Consider the following 22578-nt stretch of genomic DNA (forward strand, 5'->3'; position numbering starts at 1 on the left):
TGGTGTGTGTATGGGGTGTGTTAGGGGGTGTGAGGTGTGTGTATGCTCTGTGTATGGTGTGTGCATGGGGTGTCTGTATACTGTGTGTATGGTGTATATGATGTATGTATGGGGTGTGTGTATGGTGTGTATGGTGTGTGTATGGTGTGTGTATGGGGTGTGTTATGGGGTGTGTATGTGGGGTGTGTATGGGGTGTGTATGGTGTGTGTATGGGGTGTGTATGGGGGGTGAGGTGTGTATGTTGTGTGTGTGCTGTCCCCGCGCTGTCCCCACGGTGTCCCTGTGCTGTCCCCGCGGCAGTGGCCGCCCCCTCTGGTGGCTCCCTCGCGCACACCCGGGGTCCCGCCGCACCCACATTCCCCATCAGGGCATCTCACGCTCCCCATCGCTCCATAAGCGAATTCCCACCGGCTTCTCCCTGGTTCCCTCCACCCTCTCTGCTTTTCTCCCCCATATCTCTATTTTGTTTTACCAGAGTCGTCTCTCTGCTGGCGGCATCCCGCCTGCCGCAGCTCCTGCGGGAGCAGCACCCCCTCCCGGAGCGCTCGCTGCGGAGGCTTTTCCCACGCAGTCTCTTGTCAGCCTCTCTGTGTCCCCTTCGCCCGCGGCCTGTGCCACCGGAGCCTCAGGACAGGAGCCACCGGGCTGCTCTGAGGCAGGGTACAAGGGGTGCCACCATGCGTGCCCCGTGAGCAGGGGCGATTTCGCTGGCACTGTGCTCTCCAGTGCGACCATCACCCCCCCAGCACCATGTCCAGCCCCACACTCCATGGGGAAGCTCTTCCAGATCTTTCCAGCTTCTCATTTCTGGATGTAATCGCTGTCGGTTGGATTTCACTGTCCTTCGGCTCAGGCTCCCCTGCCAGCTCCGTACACACCGGACCGAGATATTTATAGCCGGCAATGCAATCTCTTGGTCTCGGGTTGTGCCGAGCCGGGGAGCCGAGCTCCGTGACCCCGCGAGCATCTCCGCTGGTGGCGACACCTGCAGTGTGAAGGGCAGGGACAGCGAGAGGGACCGTGATTCCTGGCAACCCCAGAGGTGGAAGCACCCATGCCCGCGGTGCTGCTCTGCTCTGGTGGCCTGCCCCAAAATCCCAGAGAGGACAGCGACACCCTGCCCGCCGCTCAGCGCAGCATCCCGCAGCATCTGAACCACACAGGACCTTGAAGGTCCAGTGGCACCGGCAAGACCTCCGGGGCCGCCGTGCACCCAGCGCGCTCCCCCGTGCTGCCACACACAAGCATCCCGCCTCACACAGCTCCGAGCCGTGGGGAAGGGGCTGGCACCACCCCAACACCCCCCTCCAGTCTCTATCGCCCCCCACCCCCGCCCGACGGGAGCAGGCAGCAGGCTGGGAATGCCAGGAATGCACCGCAGGCATGCTGCCTCCGCCGAGCCCCCCTTGCCCCACCGAGGCGCCCTGCAAACAAATGTTCGGCACCTCTGTGTCCCCCCTGGCTGGGCGGCCCCCCCATGGCAGTCCATGACATCCCCTTAGGTCCTTCCCAAATGCCCGGGAGGACCGGCAGCCCCGCTCTGCCCGCGCTATTCCAGCCCCACGCGCCGCGGGGGCTTGTGCAATGCTCATTGCACCCCGAGCGCTCCCCTGTGCTCCGCTCGTATACATCCACCCTCCTACCCACCACCCCACAGGCCCGTGTCCCGTGGCAGAGGGGCTGAAGCCCCAAAAGCTGCAGTGACAGCTGTGGTGACATGCTCGTGTCATCCAGCCCTCTGCAATCCCCTGCCGTCAGCTCCCCTGCCCCATCAGGTCCTTGTGGGACGGGTTCCAGGGCACCCTACAGTGCTGGGCAAACACACCGGGTCTCAGGGATGGCTGGCTCCCCAGGGCATCCCAGCTCTCAAGGTCCAATTCCCCATGTGCCTCCCTGCATCCCAAATCCCCGAGGACATCTCCAACCTCCTACCCTTCCCCCAGGGGAGACACCCACTGCCAAAGCACTGGGAGCCCCCACAAGGGAGGCAGCCAGACCCCGGGCAGCCCCTCCTCAGATTCCTCCTTTATCCGACAGCTTAAGACCTCCCAAAAATCCTTTGTGAGGACACTCACACTCAGGATATTTCCTACCCTTCCAGCTGGCTGTATCCCAGAGCCATGTATCCCTTCACATCCTCACATCTCTCCCCCTTTCCCCCATCATGCACATCCCCCGCACCTCACTGACTTCCCCAGACCCTGGGGATCCCCAGCCTGAGACATCCCCTCCCCAGTCCGTAGTCATTGGGGTACTCTAGAACCTGGATGCTCTCTCACTGCAGCTCCCGAAGCCAGGTACCTCTTTCTCAGCCCCCCCACCCAGTGGGGACACTCCAAACCCTAATGCTCCCTCCCTGATTCCCCTCACGGACCCTAGATCCCACCTAAGCCCTCTTCAATCCCCGCCCACTGAGAGCCGCCGGCTCTGGGGACTTCCCTCCCTTAATCCCCCGATGGGACCCCCGAGCCCGTCCCCAAAGTCGAGCATCCCGGTCCCCTGCCCCAAACCGATGTCCTCTGCTCCGATTGCCCCTCACTGCACCTCACCAGAACCAAAGCACACCTCCCTCGCTCCTCCACCCACTGGGGACACCCCGAGCGCGGATGCCCCTCCCTACCGCCCCTCCCGGACCCCCTAAAACACGGGCCCCCTCCCTATGTCCCTGCCATCCAGGGGCCGCCGGACCCGGGCACGGCGGTCTCTGACCCCCGCCGGGGATCTTCGCCAGCCTGGAAGGCAGAGACGCCGAACCCCCGCCATCCCCCCACCCCCCCCGACCAGCGCCCCGCTCCCCGCTAGCCCCACCCCTGCCCCCCCTCTCCGGGGACACCGCCCCCCGCCCCGGCGCGGTGCCGCCCATCCCCGTGCCCGGCCGGCCGGGCGGGGACCGGCGGCGCCGCCCCCCCGGGGGAGGGCGGTCGGTGGCGGTCGGCGGGGCGGGGGCGCGGCGGGGGCGCCGGAGCGGCGGGCGGCGGCCGGGGCGGAGGAGCCAGCGCGGCCCATGGCTCCGCCGCTGCCGCTGCCGCTGCTGGCGCTGCTGCTGGCGCTGCTGCCGGTACCGACGGGCGCGGGGCGGCGGGCGGCGACCCCCGACGGGGCGCCCGCCAACTTGACGGTGGCGGTGGTGCTGCCGGAGCGCAACGTGAGCTACGCGTGGGCTTGGCCGCGCGTGGGTCCGGCGCTCAGCCTGGCGCTGGAAGCGCTGGAGCGGGGCGAGCCGCCACTGCTGCCGCAGCCCTTCTCGGTGCGCGTCGAGTTCATGAGCTCGGAGCTGGAGGGCGCCTGCTCCGAGTACGTGGCACCGCTCAACGCCGTGGACCTGAAGCTCTACCACGATCCCGACGTGCTGTTCGGGCCGGGCTGCGTGTACCCCGCCGCGTCCGTGGGGCGCTTCGCCTCTCACTGGCGGCTGCCCCTCATCACCGGCGGGGCGGTGGCCGCGGGTTTCAGCCGCAAACGGGAGCACTACAGCACGACGGTGCGCACCGGGCCCTCGGCACCCAAACTGGGCGCCTTCGTCTCCCACCTCCACGCGCACTTCAACTGGAGCGCCCGCGCCGTGCTCCTCTACGTGGACCGCAAGACCGACGACCGACCCTACTACTTCACCGTCGAGGGTGTCTACCAGGAGCTGCAGGATGGCAACAACCTCACCGTCACTGTCCACATCTACTCCCCCGAGGAGGGCGGCCCCGACACCGCCGTCCACTTCATCAAAGCCAACGGGCGCGGTGCGTGGGGTGGCGCGGCGTGGGGTGCGGGGGGGACACCGTGACCACGGGCGGGATCGGGCTGAGCGCCCGCGGAGCAGGGGCGGCGGAGTGGGAGTGGGAGGAGGAAGGGAGAGCGGAGGGGGCTCCCCTCGGGAGATCTGCGTAGGGCTTGGAGGGGGGAGGCAAAATCCTCCGCGGGGCACAGCGAGGGGCTGAGGGTGAGATGGGATCTGTGGGGGGCACGGTGTGGGGCATTGGACCCGTCTGGGGCACAGCAGAGGGAAGGATGGGGTGCAGCAAGGGCACTGGGGTACTGTGGATGACATGTAGAGTACAGCAAGGGGTTAAGGGAGCAGCAGGACACATCTGGGGCACAGAGAGGGGATGGGGATACAGTGGGACTGCTGCAGAACACAGCAAAGGGCTGGGAATACAGTGGGATGCATGTGTGGCACAAAAAGGGACCAGAGGTGGCAGTGGGACCTGTTTGGGACACAATAACGGACTGGAGGGCAATGGAGATCCACACAGGGCACAGCAGTGTCTGAGAGGGCAGTGAGACACATGTGGGGCACAGCAAGGGGATGGGAACAGAGTGTGATCGTGTGGGGTGCAGCAACAGTGCAAGGAGGCAGTGGCACCTTTGTGGGGCACCATGAGGGTCTGAGGACACAGTGGGACTTGAGAGGGGTTGAGAGCAAAATGGCACCTGTGTGAGGCATGGCAAGGGAACACGGATCTGGTGGGACTCCCATGGGGTGCAGTAGGGAGTTGGCAGAGTGACACCTGTGGTAGGGCATGGCAAGGGGCCAGAGGAAGAGTGGGACCCCTGTGGGGCACAACAAGAGGCTGGAGGCACAGTGGGACCCATGAGGGGCACAGGGAGGGGTGGGCAAAATGGGCTCTCTGTGGGGTGCAGTGAGGATTGAGCACATTTTGTCACAGTGGGGCTGGAGGAGCAGCAGGACCCGCACAGGAGGTGAGTTCACAGGGGACAAGAGAGAACCTCAGCCTTTCCCAGACCAAACCCTGTGTGATTGGAAGGGCCAGGATTCAGCAGGAGGAGGGGGCACAATATCTCCCTCCTAGGCCCCAGTCCAGCCAACCTTTGCCAGCAATAGCTGGGGCACACCCCTAGCTCTTGGGACACGTGCTGTGAGGGGCACCCTGTGGGAGCACCCCACCCTCTGTGTCAGCAGGATCAGGGTGACCCAGGCACATCCTTGGAGGCTGAAGGTGATGGAGGGGATGTGGTTCTCTGGAGAATGTTCTCTCTGGAGAACATACCCAGAGAACCATGGTGCCAGCATACCTAGGTGGCTGTGCTGTGCTCAGGCAGAGCCCCCAGAGTGGCACCTGGGCATCCCAGGCTGTGCCTTGTCCCTGCTGCACCCCCAGGACGGGGCTGTGATTGCCTCACCCTGCTGATGGAGGGATAAATCAATTTAGTGCCTTGTGAGTGCCCCAGGAGAGCAGCTATATTGGGAGCAGGAGGAAATGGAGGGGCCTACAGAGGCAGCAGGAGAGCAAGGGCAGCCTGATGCTCTTTCATTATTGATGAGCAGGGTGTATCAATCCCGGAGTCAGCCACTCCGCAGTGCTTCTTAATGGATTCTGAGATGCTGTGTCATTAGGAAGGACATCTAGCCCAGATAAGTGGAGCCAGATGGGCCAGCAGGACTTGTGTCCAAGGCTGGGCAGGACCAGGCTGCAGGGGCAGGTGCTTTGGGATACTGGACTGGATTCCAGTCAGGATTGAGGCCAGTGAGGCTGAGTCCATGGAGCGAGCATCCCATGGCTGCCCCACTGGGATGGGAGCTCTTCCCTGTGCCATCACCAGCCATGGGGTTTGGAGCTTGTTATGGGATGAGGACAAAAGACTCTGCAGGGAGAAGGGCTGAAATCAGTGATTCCCATCAACATTTCCATCTTGGTGCTGTAAATCACTCCAGTGGGAATCAGTCCCTCGGGTGCAGGCATGGGGTTGTGGCTGCTGGGGGAGAAGGCCAGGCAAGGGCAGAGACCCGAGGGCTTTCTAAGCTGGAGTCATAGTATCACAGGACCAAGGAAAGGCTTGGGTTGAAAGGGACGTTAAAGGTCATTCAGTTCCATTCCCCTGGCATGGGCAGGGATGTTGAGAGGGTCTGGGCCTCTCTGGCCGCAGCTCAGAGGTGGTGCCAGGGTGTGGGGCTGACTGCTTGGCCCCACAGAGTTGGGTGCTCTGGGCTCCAGAGATGGTTGTTGCTCCTATCCTAGCCCAGGTGCGTGGGGCAGGGAATGGAGACTTGCCGGTCTGTCCCAGGGGTTGACACTCCTGCATGGAATGGCAGGGAGATAGAAGCAGCGTCCTCAGCTGCATCCATGTCCGTGACCTGCAATAACATCATGTATCATCCCTCTTGGCATCACCTTCCTTCTCCCAAGTCATGGGCAGGAGTTTGGTGAATGTTTCCTAGAAAAAGCTGCTTCCCTGGCCCTCTGTGCACCCCTAACACTGCTGGTCTTGACAGTCACAGGTCTAATGAACGGGCACGAGGGGGGGTGGGATTGCCCCTCTCACCAGTGCCTGGGAGACGTGCAGGGCCCCACGTCTCTCCTGCCATTTGCAAAAGCACTGATATAATTAGAGCTGTGGTTGCGAGAATTACCAGCGCATCTGCCTGCAGAAAGCCCAGGTGCCCTGCCTGGGGAGATGGCTGGGTGGTGCTGCTGGAGGGGAGTGCATTTGGTCTTCACCCCCACACTCCCCCTGGGCCAGCGCCATGGTCTCTGCACTGCAGTGCCCTGTGCTGGTGGAACTGCTCGAAACTGGGATTTTCTGCCTGAACCAGGGATTTGCCCTCATTTCAGAGTTATCTTACATCATGCAGGGGTCAAGCAGTGTTCTGCCACCTCATCTGCATGCTCGTGGTCCTGCCCCTTCCCTGGGACCTGGCACTCTGCCGCCTATCCGAGAGACACCCCCTAAATAAATCAGTCAGGGGTCTGGATGCACTCCAGCCTTGCAGAACTTCATTCCCCTTGTCCTGGGTGATGCTGAGGCTGCCTTTGGCCATTTTCCGGCCCCTGGGGGTGCCTGAGCCCCCTAAGGCGCTGCTGGCCGTGCAGGAAGCTGCCAGCTGGAGGCAGCTGCCTGCCTAGGGAGAGCCCCAAGCATTGACCCTTCCTTCTGCACAGCTCATGCAGCCTGTCCCCAGGGAGCCATCTAGGCGCCCGTCCATCCCCTTGCTTGGCGGCCTTTGACCAGGCAGGCTTTTGCTGCCGCCGCAGGGGCTGGCTGCCTGCAGTGTCCCACCATCTGCCACCAGCTGTTGAGGCTCCCTTGCCCCTGTGGCTCCCTTTTCTTGGTGCCTGCAGTGGGGTGGGGAGGGTCCAGTCTATGTCCTTAGGGGGAACCCTCAGGCTCTGCGTGTTGGGGAGGTGCTGAGCTGCCCGCCCTGGATGAGAAATCTGGGGACATTTCTTGATGCAGGACTAGCAAAGTGGAGAAGCCAAGAGTGTTTATTTGAAGTATTGCAGCATTCAGAGGGAACCATTTCAAACCCTGAAGCAGGCTGTTGCTCACACATAGCCCACAGTGCTGCGATTTCTCCCTCCCCCGTGCCCAGAAGCAGCTCCCCACATTGCTGTGCATTCCCTGTGCCCAAGGTGGCTGTGCTGGGCCTCTTCTCCCACCTGGGGGATTCCTCACTGCCCCCGTGGGTGATGCTGCCAGCCCTGCTGCCCCCAGGGCTGGGTTCCTGCGTGGCTGGGTGCCTTCCAGCAGCAGAGACCCCTTCACGGTGTGCGGCCCTTCCTCGCTTCCATCGCCGCCTCTCCCCGGGTCCAGCCGGGGCGCTGGGCCCCATGCAGAGGAGCTGTGTGTCGGGGCCAGCGCCCAAGCGTGACATTCCTCCAGCACCCGTTGCCGCCGCCTCCTCCGTTGCTCAATCCCGGGTTCCCAGCCAGACTGGCTGGAGCGGGGGCCCTGGTTTTCCGGGGGGAGGGAGGAGGCAGTGTCAGGATCCTCAGCAAGGGCACGGAGGGCCCCTGCTCGGGGGGTTCGGACGCTTTCAGGCGCCCGTCCCCGCAGCCTGTGATGCCCTGTGCCAGCGGCGTGCCGGCCCCACACAGCCCTTGGGTGCGCATCCCATGGGGGCTGGCCGAGCCCCCAGCAGAGGGTGGGGGCAGGTGGGACGTCCTGACGGGGCCCGGGCACCCCCTTGCCGTGTGGGTCACACCGGCGAGATGCTCTGTTTCCAATTAGCGGCCGCCGAAGGTGCTGGAATCTGGGAACCTGCGCATTCCTGCCGCACAGACAGCCGGCCACGAACCCAAACATGGGTTTGTCCCATTCCACAGCCCGGGTTCCCCAGGGGCCTCCGGCGCACGGCTCCAGTGCCTCTCCCAGCCCCCCTGATTCCGTGGCTAGGGCTGGCATGGAGCAGCACGGAAACTGGAGCAGGGGGGAGACATCCTCTGGCTGGCTTTTGCTGGATCAGGGTGTGTGGGGTCTGTGCCTGGGGCATCCACCTCATGACTTCCAGCAAGTTTTTCCCTGTTCTCCTGTCCCCCTTCAGTGTGAGGTGATTGACGGGGCAGGAGTGGGTCAGTGCCAGAAGGGGCTGTGGGTCTGGCCATGGGTCGCAGGGAGGCAGTGAGCCAAGCCCTGCCCCATCTGCCTGCTCCATCACAGCCTCTCAGTGCTCCGGGGCTGTTCTGCCCCACCTGCCCCGTCCCTGCCTGTGCGCCTGGGTGTCCCTGCCCCGCTCAAGCCCCTGCCTCTCTGTGGCAGTGGTGTATCTCTGTGGGCCGCCAGAGATGCTGCGGCAGATCATGCAGCTGGCGCAACAGGAGAACCTCACCAATGGCGACTACGTCTTCTTCTACCTGGATGTCTTCGGGGAGAGCCTGCGGGGTGACTCTGCCCGTGACCCCTTCAAGCCCTGGCAGGAGAGCCCTGGCCAGGACTCAGGACTGCGTGAGGCTTTCCAGGTGAGCTGTGCCCACCTGCCTGGGGACAGAAACCTCTCCAGCCTGGCCCCAGAGTGTGAACCAGGGTGATGTGCTTGGTTGCAGATGGTGTTGGTGATCACCTACTATGAGCCCCAAAACCCTGAGTACCAGCAGTTCCAAACCCAGCTCATCCTGCGAGCTAAGCAGAAATTTGGGGTGCAGCTCAACTACTCCCTGGTGAGTGAGTTCCCCTGTGTGCTGGGGTGGTGCGGTCCCTTCACACTTCACCAGGATGCAGAGGGTGGGACACAGCCACAGACAGTGCGAGAGGGATCATCCCTGGAGGGAACAGCCACAGGCACTGCCATCCCTGCAGGGGGCATGTTGGCCCCAGAGTGGTGATGGGGCGGTGGGTGGGTGCATGGTGCTGCTGTGAAGATTCTGGGATGCTCCTGCGTGTGTGGCTGTGGGTGTGCTCAGATTCCCCCGGCAGATGAACCTGGTGGCGGGGTGTTTCTATGATGGGATGCTGCTGTACGCCATGGTGCTGAATGAGACTCTGCGTGAGGGCGGCTCCAAGAAAAATGCCACCCACATCATCGAGAAGATGCGGGACCGCAAGTTCCAGGGTAACGCTGGGATGGGAACAGCGGGGCTGGGGGTGCCGTGGGGGTGGTGGAACTCAGTCCCCATCCCACCTGCATCTTAATTTTCCTGCAGGCGTCACAGGGCTTGTGAGCATGGACAGCAACAATGACCGAGACACTGACTTCAACCTATGGGCCATGAGTGACCCCAAGACCGGGCAGTATGAGGTGGGGAGAGGTTCCCCCTGGCTGGGGTTGGGGGATGAGATGGTGGGGTGTGGGATGGCCTCATCTCTCTCTGCCTGCCTTAGGTGGTGGGACACTACTCGGGTGTGGAGAAGCAAATCCACTGGCTGGGACGACCCATCCCCTGGGTGAAGGGGGCTCCCCCCTTGGACAACCCTCCCTGTGTCTTTGATGTGGATGACCCCTCCTGTGATAAAAGTGGGTGTCCTGGGTCCCCTCATCCCTTGGACCCCAGCAAGCTTCCATATGCGTGCATGTCAGTCTGGCTGTCAGCTGGGCCACCCTGACATATCCTCTCCTGCCTGCAGCCCCCCTCTCTATGCTGGCCATCGTGGCTTTGGGCACTGGCCTCACCTTTGTCATGTTTGGCATCTCCAGCTTCCTCATCTTCAGGTCAGCACTGGGGGAACCTCTGTCTGATGGGCGGGAGGGCAGGCAGGGCAGAGGGGATGGAGGCCTGACCCCTGTGTGTCCCCTCAGGAAGCTGATGCTGGAGAAGGAGCTTGCCAGCATGCTCTGGAGGATCCGCTGGGATGAGCTGCAATTCGGAAGTCCTGAGCGGTACCACAAGGCAGCAGGCAGCCGGCTCACCTTGTCCCTGGTGAGAGGAGCCATCCCTGAGGCACCACCCTGCCCCTGTGCTGCCTTGTCATCCTTATATAGCTCTCCATTCCCTATAGAGACTTATTCCATCCATCCCTGCCATGACTTTCCATTTCCTGCAGAGCCACAGTAGATCCATCCTCTACACAGCCCTGAGTCCTCTGCGTAGCACCAAACTTCATCAAGTCCCTGTGTTGCCCTCCATCCCCTACAGACATACCTTGTCCATGTACTATATTCTATGCAGTGCCTCATCCTGGAGCCTACTCCTTTCCTACAGAGCGTGCAGAGCTTGTCCTAACCCTTAGAGCCCATCCTGCACCGTCCCCTGCACACCTTGGATGTCCTTGCCCTGCTCCATTGGTGCAAGTCATCCCTCCCTCCCAGGGTTCCTCTCCCTAATCCCCTCCTTCCCACAGCGTGGCTCCAGCTATGGCTCCCTGATGACCACCCATGGCAAGTACCAGATCTTCGCCAACACCGGCCACTTCAAGGTCAGTGCAGCAGAAGGGAGCTGAGCCCTCCCCCTGAAATGCCCCAGCTCTGCTGTGCTCCCACTTGGCTACACCCTCATCCCGCAGAGTGCTGGTGCTTTCCTCCCCTTTGCAAATTCATCCAGTGGACATTGACCTTTTCCCCTTCCCAAACACCCCAGGGCAATGTTGTGGCCATCAAGCACATCAACAAGAAGCGCATCGAGCTGACGCGGCAGGTGCTCTTCGAGCTAAAGCATGTAGGTTTGGGGTCTGGGCTAGGGCAGGCAACCTGCTTGGGAGTGCAGGGATTGGTCCTGGGCATGTGGGAGGGCAGCAGGAACAACAGCTCAGGACTATCTTGGGTCCACTTCCACCTGCAGATGCGAGACATCCAGTTCAACCACCTGACCCGCTTCATCGGGGCATGCATCGACCCCCCCAACATCTGCATCATCACTGAGTACTGCCCACGGGGCAGCTTGCAGGTAGCGGGGCTTGGGGACACTGCAGGTGATACTGAGACATTTCATTTCTAGTGACCCAGCTAGGCTGCGTGTTGTGGACGGGGCTGTGGATGCTGGTGGCCACCTGAGCCCTCCCAATAATGCTCACAGCTGAGCTGTCCAAGCAAGTGTCAGAGGCCAGTGGAGGGGAGGGGGTGGGTGCTGCAGACCCCCGAGCTGGGCACTTGGTGAGGCTGCCATCACCATGACCTGGATGCCTGGTGGGGTCCACTCAATGTGCTACCGCAGGATGTCCTGGAGAATGAGAGCATCAACCTGGACTGGATGTTCCGCTACTCCCTCATCAATGATATTGTCAAGGTATCCAGCTGAGGGGGGGTGTGAGGGGATGGGGAGAGGTGCCTGAGGGATATGAGCTTCACTGTGTCCATCTGTCCCAGGGAATGGCCTTCCTGCACAACAGCATCATTGGCCATCACGGCAGCCTCAAGTCATCCAACTGTGTGGTGGACAGCCGCTTTGTGCTGAAGATCACCGACTACGGCCTGGCCAGCTTCCGCTCGCCCAGCGACAATGAGGACACACATGCACTCTATGCCAGTGAGTACCTACCTGGGAGGACCAGGAGGATGGGGTGGCCCTGTCTCACTGCTCCATTGCTTTGTCTCACCAGAGAAGCTGTGGACAGCCCCAGAGCTGCTGCAGAAGGGACAGCTGCCCACCCCGGGCATGCAGAAAGCTGATGTCTACAGCTTCGGCATCATCGTGCAGGAGGTTGCTTTGCGCAACGGCCCCTTCTACATCGAGGGCATGGACCTGAGCCCTAAAGGTGAGGATGGAGAGCACATGTGTGGAGCTCCTGCCCCAACATGGAAGACTGGTGCTCACTGTTGGCCACACCCCGGCAGAGATCGTGCAGAAGGTGCGTAACAGCCAGAAGCCCTTCTTCCGGCCCTCCATCGACATCGGGGTGCACAGCGAGGAGCTGGCAGTGCTGATGGAACGCTGCTGGGCGCAGGAGCCAGCCGAGCGCCCTGACTTCAGTCAGATCAAGATCTTCATCCGTAGATTCAACAAGTGGGTGGTTGGCACGTGGGGGCAGTGGCCCTGGGTGGAAGTGGGCACAGCCATGGGGGAGGTGGTTGGGGAGGCACGTGTTCCTGCAGTGCCAACTGACTGCACCTCACCAGGGAGGGAAGCACCAGCATCCTGGACAACCTGCTGTCACGCATGGAACAGTATGCCAACAACCTGGAGAAGCTGGTGGAAGAGAGGACACAGGCCTACCTGGAGGAGAAGCGCAAGGCAGAGAACCTCCTCTACCAGATTCTGCCCCAGTGAGAGGGGGACACAAGGGGGTGTGTGGGTCTGAGGGTTGGTGTGGGTTCAGCATGTACCTGCTGCTGTGCAAGTATGGAGTCCCTTGCCAGCTCTCCATGCTGGTGTGGGACAAGGGTTGCAGGGGGAACAGTGGGTTTGGGGTGGAGCTCACCACTATCCTTGCCAGTTCTGTGGCAGAGCAGCTGAAGCGTGGAGAGACAGTGCGGGCTGAGGCTTTCGACAGTGTCACCATCTACTTCAGTGACATTGTGGGCTTCACCGCCCTCTCGGCAGAGAGCACTCCCATGCAGGTGAGAGCAGGACTTGGGGGGCAGCACCTCTGTGGGGCTGGTGGAAGTCTCACACCCTGGCAGTGCTATCCCTGGGGCTGGGGGGACATGTCCTCTCCCAAATGCACACACACCCTTGTTCCATACAGGTTGTGATGCTGCTGAACGATCTCTACACTTGCTTTGATGCCATTATCGACAACTTTGACGTCTACAAGGTGAGTGGTGTGGCAAGCAAGCACAGCCACCCACAGTGAGGCAGGCAGCAAGGAGCCCAGGTTGTACCTGCCCCCCCTGCCCCCACAGGTGGAGACCATTGGGGATGCCTACATGGTGGTCTCGGGGCTGCCGGTGCGCAATGGGAAGCTGCATGCCCGTGAGATTGTCCGCATGGCCCTGGCCCTGCTCGAGGCTGTCAAAACCTTCAAGATCCGTCACCGTCCCAATGACCAGCTCCACCTGCGCATCGGCATACACACCGGTGAGCCCCCATGCCGGCCAGCTGGGGGGTGCCTGCCCACCCGCCTGCCCGCCCTGCAACATCCCCAAGTGCCTCTGTGCCTGCAGGTCCCGTCTGTGCCGGGGTGGTGGGCCTCAAGATGCCAAGGTACTGCCTCTTCGGGGATACAGTGAACACCGCATCCCGCATGGAATCCAATGGCCAGGGTAAGCTAGGGCAGCTGAATCCAGAGCCACGGGGTGTGTCCTGTGCCCATGGCACCCAGCCATGTCTCTCTTGCTCCTCTGTGCTACTCAGCCCTGAAGATCCATGTCTCATCTGCCACCAAAGAAGTCCTGGATGAGTTCGGGTGCTTTGAGCTGGAGCTACGTGGCGATGTAGAAATGAAGGTGAGGGCTCAGCGATGCCGTTGGGGTGCCAGCCCTTCCAACCATAGGGAAATGTGATGGGGAGGTGGGTTGGGGCTGGGACCCCTTGTTGCTCTCAGTGCTGGGGATGACACCCAAGGAGCAGCTCCAGGGGCAGGCAGGGTCTAACTTGCTCACCTCTGCCTCCAGGGCAAAGGAAAGATGCGGACATACTGGCTGCTGGGTGAGAGGAAAGACCCTTAAGTCATTTGAGCCCAGTGGCTGTGGCAGAGCCCCCAGCTCAATGGGGCCACCAGTGCTTTCCGGTGCCCCAGGATGCACCGGCACTCCCCCATCCACCTGACACTGCATCCACCTGACTCTGCAGCCCCCCTGCTTCAGCAGGGCCAGGGCAAGGTGGGGCAGCGGCCACAGTACCGTCTGCTCCCCTCCATCAGCACCAGCAAAGCCCACCTTCCCCACAGCCTCTGCTGGAATGGGGTAACCAGCCCCCATCCAGCCCAAGAGACCTTGTATTCCCCCCCACTCTGAGGTCTGCCACCCCTGCCCTCTCCCCTGTGGCTCAGCTGGCTCTGAGCTTCTCCGGGGCCTGGCTGCCCCGCAGGGCACTTTGCCATCTCTTTTCAGTACCTTGCCCCCAGCAGAAGTTGTGCCCATGTCAACCCCTCCCTGGGGTGGGGGGAAATGGGGATTCCTGCCAAGACTGACTCCTTGGCCAGGTCAGGCTTCAATGCCGCAGCTCCCCCCCTCCCCAGTCTCCCTTTCCCCTGTATATAACCCCACCGGGTCATGTAAATACCCATCCCTCCTCCAGGTGTAAATATAGGACTTGCTGCAACTATTTTGTTGAAATACAAACTTCCCCAGATCAATCTGTCCTATGGCCTCTACTTCGCTCTGCCCCAGCATGCCAAGTGGGGAGGGAGGCCCGGGGAACGCCAATATGGAACTCAGCCTGGGCTGGCGACAGCTGCCTGAAACATCCCAAGAGATTGTATTCCGGGGGTCTGTCTGCGGTGCAGGGCAGGAGTGTGGGCATGGGGAGCCAGTGCTGGGCGGTCGCAGAGCGGCTGTTGAGGGCTTGGGCGGTGCTGGGAAGGCAGGGCTGCCGTGGGTTTGCTTTGGCGTGAGGGCTGCAGTGCGTTCCTCTGAGCTCATGCTCTGGCCGCCCCGCTGCCGCCTCTTACTGGAACACACCTGTGCCTGGGGACTGGAACAACGGCTGCCTGTCACCCACTGCCTGCCTGCGCCGGGAGGGGACGTGTCCCAGGGGATGGGGCTGTGCCAGGGGCTCTGCCTCCATGCCTAAGGAGGAAATCTTGGGACCACAGGGTGTTTTTGGTCAACAGTGACTTGCAACAGGGCTGAAGGGTTTTCCATTTTGCTTCATGCTCTCAGGGGATTTGAGAATCCCAGGGACAGAGTGCTCCCCCTCCAAACATCCAGCTTGAAACAGCCTTGGAGTAGGCAAGGGTGCTGGGGCTACCTGTGTCCCCTTGTCTTTTATTACTTGTGGGGCTGGAGCTGTCTGCTCGGGGGGTCATAGGGGTCATAGAGGTTGAAGGGCTCGGGATGCCCTAAGTACATGGTAATGGGAGTGGAGAAGTCTGCATTCCTCTTGAAGGGAATGTTTGTGCCGAAGAGGGCAGTGACACCCTGGAGAGGAGAGAATTGGAGAGATCTCTGTCAGCAGCTGAGAGTCCCAGGGTACTGGCAGGACAGGGTGGTGGGGGCCTTACCGGCCGTCCACGGGCTTGCTCCATCCAGAAGCTGCTTGGCTGCTCCGTTAAGTAATCATGACGCTGCAGTGGAAGCAAAATGTGAGCCAGAGGGGATGGCATGCTCAGCAGGACAAGAGCCTTGCCGCCTCCCTGGAGGCTGCTGCAAGCTGCTGGGGGGGATATCTACTCCCTGTACCTGGGTGATGGGCTGGGGTGTGGACTGGAAGCCCATGGCACGGTAGTCGTCGTGCGTGGTGGAGATAGATTCCATGCGCTTCGGGTGGGATCGGATCTCCTCCTCCGTCTCCTTGCTGCAGTCAGAGCAGACCCCACACCTCTCAGCTCTGGGATCCCCACCTCCCCAGGTCCCCTCCTCTGGGGCACAGCCCCAAGGGTGGGTCTCATGTGGGAGTGCAAGCTTGCCTGTATTTCTCGTAGAGCATGGATGCCAATGTGGCCTTCCGCTGCCCTGCAGAGGGGAAGGTGCCATCAGCCTCCCAGCTAAGATTCCCCTGCCGCCTTTTCAGGGTGCACAAGGCTTGTGGGGGCCAGCCTCACCTTGCCCCAGCAGCACAGCCCTGAGGGGTGGGCAGTCCTTCGGGGGGGAGCTGTCAGTGACTGAGGAGAGAAATTGGTGGATTGGCAGTCCATCGTAGCCACGCTGTAAGTCCTCACTGCCCAAATCCTTCCTTGGCCGAGAGTCCAGAGGATCCACGACTACCTAGGGACGGTCAGTGGGGGCTGTGGAAGGAGGCAGGAGCCCATGCTGCATTTCCCCATGCCCACTTCTGGCTTTTATGCTTCTGATAGCCCTAGAGGCATAAGCTGTAAAGAGGTGTTATCATCTTTCTGGCTAGAAGCCTGGGAAAGCTGGAGCAGGGACACAGCTTGGGCAGGGCTGACCTGTGCTGCCTGGTGTAGGTCAGCCAGCTTTGTATGGCAGTCCCAAGCACCTGGGTGCCCAGACTGCCCCAGGGCAAGCGCTCTTACGGCACTTGAACAACCCATGGAGTCCCCAGGCTGTGGCACAGTTTGGTCTATCAGGTGTCCCCCAGCTTGTCTTGCCCAAGCAGGCATCCCCACATCACTGTGATGAGCCATGACACACAGCTCCTGCTTCCCAGCAGTGAGATCCCAGCTCCCCTCCTGCCTTACTGTTACTCCCCACGTGCTGCCTGTGCCATTTGTGCTATTGAGTTTCATCCCTTTTCTATCCTGCTGGACTCAAGGTCATCCGGGTGGCTATTTAAAGAGATGTGTCTGTGCAGGAGCAGGGAGCTTCACAAGATCAGCATGTGGGACACGATGGGGCATTTTCCCTTATGGAGTTACCTCCTTCTGCCAGTCATGGGTCACACGGCTCCGCTGGGGCACCGCCTGGCTGGGCTTCTCTGCTGGCGTGGATGGGGTGGGCGGCAGCGCCGGCAGTGTGGCGGGGGAGTTCTCCTCGGAGCCAGTCCCCCACTTTCCAAGCCAGGGAGGCAGCTTGATCTCAGAGGGATTCCTCCTAATCTCTCGGGATGGCACCTTGCTGGGCACGACTGATAGGGGCACAGAGGGCAGCTCATCTGTGTCTGCTATCTCCTGGGGCGGCTCGGCTATCTCTGACATCTCCCAGGGCGGCTCGGCTATCTCTGACATCTCCCGGAGCCTCTTGGTGGTGGTTGCAAGCGTCTCCCCGCTGTACGGGAACCTCTCCTCAGGAAGGGGCTCTTCACCCTGGACCCTGAGCGGTGGCCTCTCCTCATGGCCTCTGGGACCCACATGGCTGCTCAGAGCGCCCCTGCAGATGGGAACAGACCCTGAAGAAAGGCAGCGCGGCCCATCCGCCATTGCCAGCCGCGTCCCCTGCCCCTACCAGCACAGGCCGCGTCCTGGCCCCGGTCCTCTGCAGTGTCACCCCCGCACTGGAGCAATGGATTCCTCTCCTTTTGGGCGACAGAAGCAGAGCCTGCTGCTGGGCATGTCATTTCGAGGGGTCTCCCCCTCGAAAGGGGACTCCCTTCTGTCCCCTTGTCCTCCATCAGCAACACGCTTCCCGAACCCCCTGCCTGGGCTCAGACCCCTCCTGCTGGCGACCTCTCCACAGACCGGGGCCACCATCATGTCACTCCGCCCTGGCCCCCAGCGCTCCACAGGCCCTGCCCCGGCTCCCCCCGGAGTTACCCCAGGGGCTCTCGCCGTCTGCAGCCGCCTCTCCCCTCCATTGCGCGTGAGCGCGGCGGGACGCGCCTCTCGCCATGGAGACCGTGCACGGCGGCCCCGCCCCCAGAGTGGGTGGAGCCGCGCGCATGAGCGCCTCCCATTGGAGGAGAGAACGGGGAGGGGGCGCGGCCATGTCTCAAACTGGGTGGGACAAGAGGATTAGTTAAACGGATCATGGGCGTGGTCTCGAAGGAGTGGGCGGGGCGGGGCGTGGTCAGCATGAGCGGGCGGTGAGGGGGGACGGGGCTGTGTGGGCCAGGAGGCTGTGTGGTGTACGGGGGACGGGGCCGTGTGGGGCACGGGGAGCAGGGACACGGGGGGACGGGGCCGTGTGGGGCACGGGGTGCAGGGACGTGGGGGACGGGGCTGTGTGGGGCAGGGGAGCAGGGACACGGAGGGACGGGGGTACAGGGCACGGAAGTGCGGAGGGATGGGAGTATCAGGGATGGGGGCGCAGGGCTACAGGGACACAGAGGTGTCCATGCTGCGCTACAGGATCAAGGCTGTCCCCACTTCTGGGGTCCATGTACCATCTTGTGCTGGTGCACTTGGGGCAAAGCTAGTCACGGGGTCTCTCGGGAGTGCTCAGTACCTGGGCAGAGCCAGCACAGCCCCACTGAAGCAGCAGGAGGGATGTGCCTAGGGCTCCTGAGGACACACTGCTCCCCACGGCTTGACCCAAGTGACCGCCACACTGCTTGGGCCTGGCAGTGGAATATGCCCACTTGCCCCAGGGACTCCCAGCTGCCCTAGGGTGATGGGGCGGGATGTGCCCGGCGCCTGGCTGGGTGCAGCCCGTGCCCGCCGGCTTGGAGCAGCAGCCTCCTCTCACCACCAGCCCTCGATGGGCCCCCGGCCCCAACCCCGCAGAGGCCGAGCAGAAGAAGGGCCCTTTGATAGCGAGCGGCGAGCTCGGGAGCGAGGGCTGTTATTCCAGTGCTTTGCGGTGTGTGCCGACGGGGCACCGTGCGCTCCGCGCTGGGGCCTCTGTTTTTCCTGGCTGGGGATGTGCTCGGTCCCTCTGGCCTCGGCGGGCCGGGGGGGCCCCCGCTGGGGACCGCTCCTCCCTGCGGGCCCTTGGCCCCGTGCCAAGCAGGGGCTCCTCCAAGCCCATCTGCTGCACAGCTGCAGGGAGGAGGGAGAAATGGGAGACATGTCCCAAGCTCATCTCATGGCTTCCTCATGCTGGGGCCACATAAGCCCTGCTTCCCCTGGTGAGAGGTTGGTGCCAGGGTGCCCCCAGGGCTGGCAGCTCACTGTGAGGGTTCTGGGCTCCATGCTGCTGGTTGTGACCCCACAGGCCCTGTGGTGGTCCCTGAGGTGCACCCCTATGCCAGCTCAAGCTGAAGGGGTGGCAGCTTGGGGATCCTGTCCCAGCTTGCATCCCTTCGTGGTCTCCCTAGGAGCATCCTCAGATTCCTCACCAAACACCCCTGGGCTCACCCGTGGCTAGGCAGCACGGGTGCCTGAGGGATACTGAAGGGACACCAACAGCACCAAAGTACACCGTGGGACAGGCAGCCTGGCGATGCCACCCCAGGTATGCGCACTCACTGGGGGGCAAACCACCCTGGCGTGGTCTATGGGGCATCACTGTGGGGCTGTGCTCTGGTAGCATCAGCTCGGGGCGGCAGCCCTAGAGCTGCTGTAGCACATCTGGCTGCCTCTCGCCGCCGGCTGACACATCCCTCGCAGCCCCCCCGCCCGGCTCTTTTGGGAACTTGCGTCATTTGTGATCCTCTCCGGCTGAGGAACCAAAACAGCCGTTGGGCCCCGTTCCCCCCCCGCCTCGGCCCCATGGGGCTGTGCCCACTGTCCTGCCCTGCCGCTGCTCGAGGACTGACAAAATAAACCTGGCACAGGAAGAAACACGATGGCAGGCCACTGGCCCTGACCTCGCGTGCCAGCCCATGCCCTGTGCCAGTACAGCACTCCCTGTGGGACTGCTCTGGGTGAGCCCTGGGGGATGATGTCCTGGGGATCCCTGGCCCCTCTATAGCGTCCCCATCTCGCCAGGGACACCCAACCCTCTCTGGGGTACATATCCCAAAGGCTGAACTCGGGGCTGTCCTCAGTTCGAGCGGCCCCAGCCAGCGCTGAGCCTTAGAGGCAGGAAGCAGCAGTATCAACAATTTTAAGGCTCATTTACACCCCGAAAACGTTCCCCATACTATACTGGGTGTGTATGTATGCGAAGTGACTGGGCTGTGCCACAGCCCCACACAGCTCCCGGGGGCCCCCCGCCGCCAGCGCCACCGAGCCGGGGGGTGAACAGAGCCGCCATTCTCCCCGGCGGGCTGCGGTCCCCTGCTCGCCGGCTGGCGGGGGCCCAGGCGGTCCCGACGGCGGTGCCAGGTGGGCCGTGCACCGCGCCAGCACCGGCCCCTGCCACTAAATATAGCCCCGGCAGGCGGCCACGGAGCAGCGGGCGCGGGAGGCACGCGGCAGGGAGCGGCGGCCGCATGCGCCGAGCCCCGCGTGTGCTCCCCTCACGGGGCCGGCGCCGACACGTGCGGGCCCAGCCCCGGTCAAGGCCTGTAAACAACGCCGTGCGTGCTCGGAGCGGCGGGGCTTTGTGTGCAGGGGGCTCTGGAGTGTGCAGTCTCCATCGGTGATTCACGGTTGTGGGGTCTGCAGCGAAGGGTACATTGTGTTTTCCTCGGTGTGCGCTTGGGGGGGTCTGGCGTGAGCAGTGCACTGAGTTTCCCTCGGAGGTGCATAGCTGGGGGGTCTGGGCTGAGCAGCCCATTTGGGTTTTGCATGGCAGTGTACACACAAGCAGTACAGTGGGGGAGTACACGGGTATGTGTACACAGAGGGGGCAGCTGGTCCACCCACCACACAGCCTGTCCTGCCCTGTGCTCTGCTCAGGGTTATGATCCTCCTGGGAGCTCCCAGAGAGGCCCGTCTGGGGTGGACAAGAAATACACATGCAGTCAACAAGCCTGCTCCAGAGGGCATTCAGATCGATCTAGTGCAATTAACTGGTTTTGAAAAGCAGGGAAATATCAGTGTTCAGTGCAGGGCTCTGGGGGCAACACGGGGAGGCTGGCAGGGGGCAACCTGCGGCAGAGCAGGGGCATTCAGGGATGCTGGGGCTGCGTGGTGGCAGTGGGGCTGGCTGGGCGGCCCTGGACGTGGCGCACTACTGACACCCCTAGGATGTTCTCCACCATGGGCACAACCTTGTGGCATCCAGCCTGCTCTCCCAGCCCAGCACCAAAATGAGTCTTTTGCCTGTGAGCAGCCTCACAAAACCCTTCTGCTTCAACTGTGGGGCTGGTATGTGGGGAGCCCAGACCCTCTGCAAAAAGCAGAGTACCAGTTCTACTGCTGTAACAATGGAGGCCAGCCCTGCCCTGCTCAGGCCAGCCACCTCCACCCCCAATAAAGCCACCCCAACGCAGAGACACTGAAGTTACCATCAAGGAGATGTTTTATTGGAGAGGAAGTGGGTAGTGGGCATTAGCCAGGGGGCCAGCCCATCTGCCGCCCCCCCAACACATGGAGGTGCAGGTGGTAGACAGACTGTGCGCCATGTTTCCCATCGTTGATTACTGTCAGGAGAGGTACAAGGGTCAGGCCACCTCCTTTGTCCCCAGCCCCCCAGGAGCACCAGTGAGGGTCTTGCCCCACAGCATGGTAGGGGATATTAACTCACCAAGGCGGTAGCCATCAGCCAGCCCCTCTGCCTGTGCCGTGCGTGCCGCCACCACCATCAGGTGCCCCAGCAGCTGAAGGGGGGGGAATGGCAGGGTCAGCACTGTATGACCCCCACCACCAATGTCCCAGGGCCCTCTCCAGACTCACCTCAGTGTCCTGGGGACCCACGCGGCTGATCCGGGGGATGGGACGCTTGGGGATCACCAGGAAGTGCACGGGGGCTTGTGGGGCCACATCACGGAAGACGAGGCACTACCAGGGGGAGCAGGGTAAGCCCCACACCCGTGGGTTCTGCCCCCCTGCCCCGGTGGGGACACAGCTCCTGCTGTCCCAGCTACCTTGTCATCCTCATAGAGAATGGTGGCAGGGATGGTGCGGTCGATGATCTTGCTGAAGATGGTGGGCTGCCCTCCTGCCTCCTCGCCAGCTGCTGCTGCCTGCTGTGCTTTGCCCACCTCCCCGTCCCGCCTGCTGGGCGCCGACAAGCACCGCTGGGGCTGCGGGGCATACTTGGCTTACAGCCTGTGCCCGCGGGAACAAGGACAAGGACACAGCCCTGGGGGCGGGTGACGGAGGGGAGCACAAGGGGGTAATGGTGGGATGCAAGTGGGGGTGGCAGGGGACATGTGGGGGGAAAGGTGATGGGGGGAGCACATGGGGGTAATGGTGGGATGCAAGTGGGGGTGGCAGGGGACATGTGGGGGGATGCACAGGAGGCTGATGTGCAGTGCACGCTGGAATAATGGCAAGGGATGCGTGTGGGGGTGATCGGACTAATGCATGAGGTGATGGTGGATGTGATAGGGGATGCATGTGGAAAGTCGTGGGATTCATACAGGGGTCCTGGGGGGCTGCATACAGGGGTGATGGTGGGGTGCACACGGGAGTGATGCTTGGCTCTGACAGGGGGTATCACATGGGGCAACAGGGAGGTGCACACGGGGGTAACAGTGATAGGGGTAAGAGGGGCAGATGCCCAGGGGGCTGGTCGTGGGCTGTGCTGACGGGGTGACAGGGGACTGTCCACAGCCTGGAGAGTGGGCTGTGCTCACTAGGCTAACAGGGGGCTGTCTACGGGCCTGACAGAGATCTGTGCCCTGGGGGTGCGGCTGTGCCCAAGGGGGCGCAGGCTGGGCTGGGGGTGGATACCCACGGGTGCTCTGAGGCCCCGGGCCGCGGCCTAGGGGTGCACGGACAGGCGCTCATGCCCGCCGCGGACTTTGCCCGAAGGTGTAAGCAATGGCGAGCATGGTGCGGACCCGCTCCGTTGCCCCTGTTACCCCGCACACCCCGGTGTGCCCCCCTTACCCCGGGATTCCCCCATCCCCGCGTTCCCCCGCGCCCACCTGCGCCGGGCGCAGCGCGCCCCGCACCAGTCCCCGCGCCAGCACCGCCGCCATGGCCGCCGCTCCCGCCCCCGGCACTGCACCCGCCCCCTTAAAGCGCCACCACGCCGGGCATGCGGGCAACCTTCGCGTTGGAACATCCCGGCGGGGACCCTCCGACCGCGGAAGATGGCCACT

At 62.6% G+C, this 22578-nt stretch overlaps 2 protein-coding genes across 2 annotated transcripts; one reads left to right on the forward strand and one right to left on the reverse strand.

Annotated features, from left to right (window-relative positions):
* Nucleotides 1-3005: 3005 nt before the first annotated feature.
* Nucleotides 3006-14334, forward strand: NPR2 (natriuretic peptide receptor 2). The gene is made up of 22 exons (XM_054283473.1): nt 3006-3735; nt 8492-8691; nt 8776-8889; nt 9146-9281; nt 9373-9467; nt 9551-9683; nt 9794-9878; nt 9966-10086; nt 10508-10582; nt 10744-10821; nt 10945-11049; nt 11317-11388; nt 11469-11628; nt 11702-11857; nt 11937-12105; nt 12219-12365; nt 12536-12659; nt 12788-12856; nt 12945-13119; nt 13206-13304; nt 13396-13487; nt 13656-14334. The coding sequence occupies exons 1-22, from the start codon at nt 3006-3008 to the stop codon at nt 13707-13709; spliced, it is 3189 nt and encodes a 1062-aa protein (XP_054139448.1). The 3' UTR covers nt 13710-14334.
* A 6471-nt stretch (nt 14335-20805) lies between these two features.
* HINT2 (histidine triad nucleotide binding protein 2) lies at nt 20806-22461 on the reverse strand. The gene is made up of 5 exons (XM_054283467.1): nt 22402-22461; nt 21394-21552; nt 21203-21307; nt 21054-21126; nt 20806-20949 (listed from the first exon to the last, which is right to left on the reverse strand). The coding sequence occupies exons 1-5, from the start codon at nt 22453-22455 to the stop codon at nt 20858-20860; spliced, it is 483 nt and encodes a 160-aa protein (XP_054139442.1). The 5' UTR covers nt 22456-22461; the 3' UTR covers nt 20806-20857.
* Nucleotides 22462-22578: the final 117 nt, after the last annotated feature.

The sequence above is a fragment of the Melozone crissalis genome, unplaced genomic scaffold (assembly GCF_028551555.1).
Source record: "Melozone crissalis strain CALT ecotype California unplaced genomic scaffold, PUWL_Pcris_2 ptg000036l_1, whole genome shotgun sequence".
In the NCBI taxonomy this organism is placed as follows: domain Eukaryota; kingdom Metazoa; phylum Chordata; class Aves; order Passeriformes; family Passerellidae; genus Melozone; species Melozone crissalis.

Excerpts from the sequence above, each read along its gene's own strand:
- HINT2 (XM_054283467.1), bottom strand. The coding sequence starts at position 22,455 with ATGGCGGCGGTGCTGGCGCGGGGACTGGTGCGGGGCGCGCTGCGCCCG. Across the intron at positions 21,553-22,401 it reads GCGCGCTGCGCCCGGCGCAG|CCCCAGCGGTGCTTGTCGGC; the intron begins GTGGGCGCGGGG and ends TATGCCCCGCAG. Across the intron at positions 21,127-21,202 it reads TGGGTCCCCAGGACACTGAG|CTGCTGGGGCACCTGATGGT; the intron begins GTGAGTCTGGAG and ends CCCCCCCTTCAG.
- NPR2 (XM_054283473.1), top strand. The coding sequence starts at position 3,006 with ATGGCTCCGCCGCTGCCGCTGCCGCTGCTGGCGCTGCTGCTGGCGCTG. Across the intron at positions 8,692-8,775 it reads GACTGCGTGAGGCTTTCCAG|ATGGTGTTGGTGATCACCTA; the intron begins GTGAGCTGTGCC and ends GCTTGGTTGCAG. Across the intron at positions 11,389-11,468 it reads TCATCAATGATATTGTCAAG|GGAATGGCCTTCCTGCACAA; the intron begins GTATCCAGCTGA and ends CATCTGTCCCAG.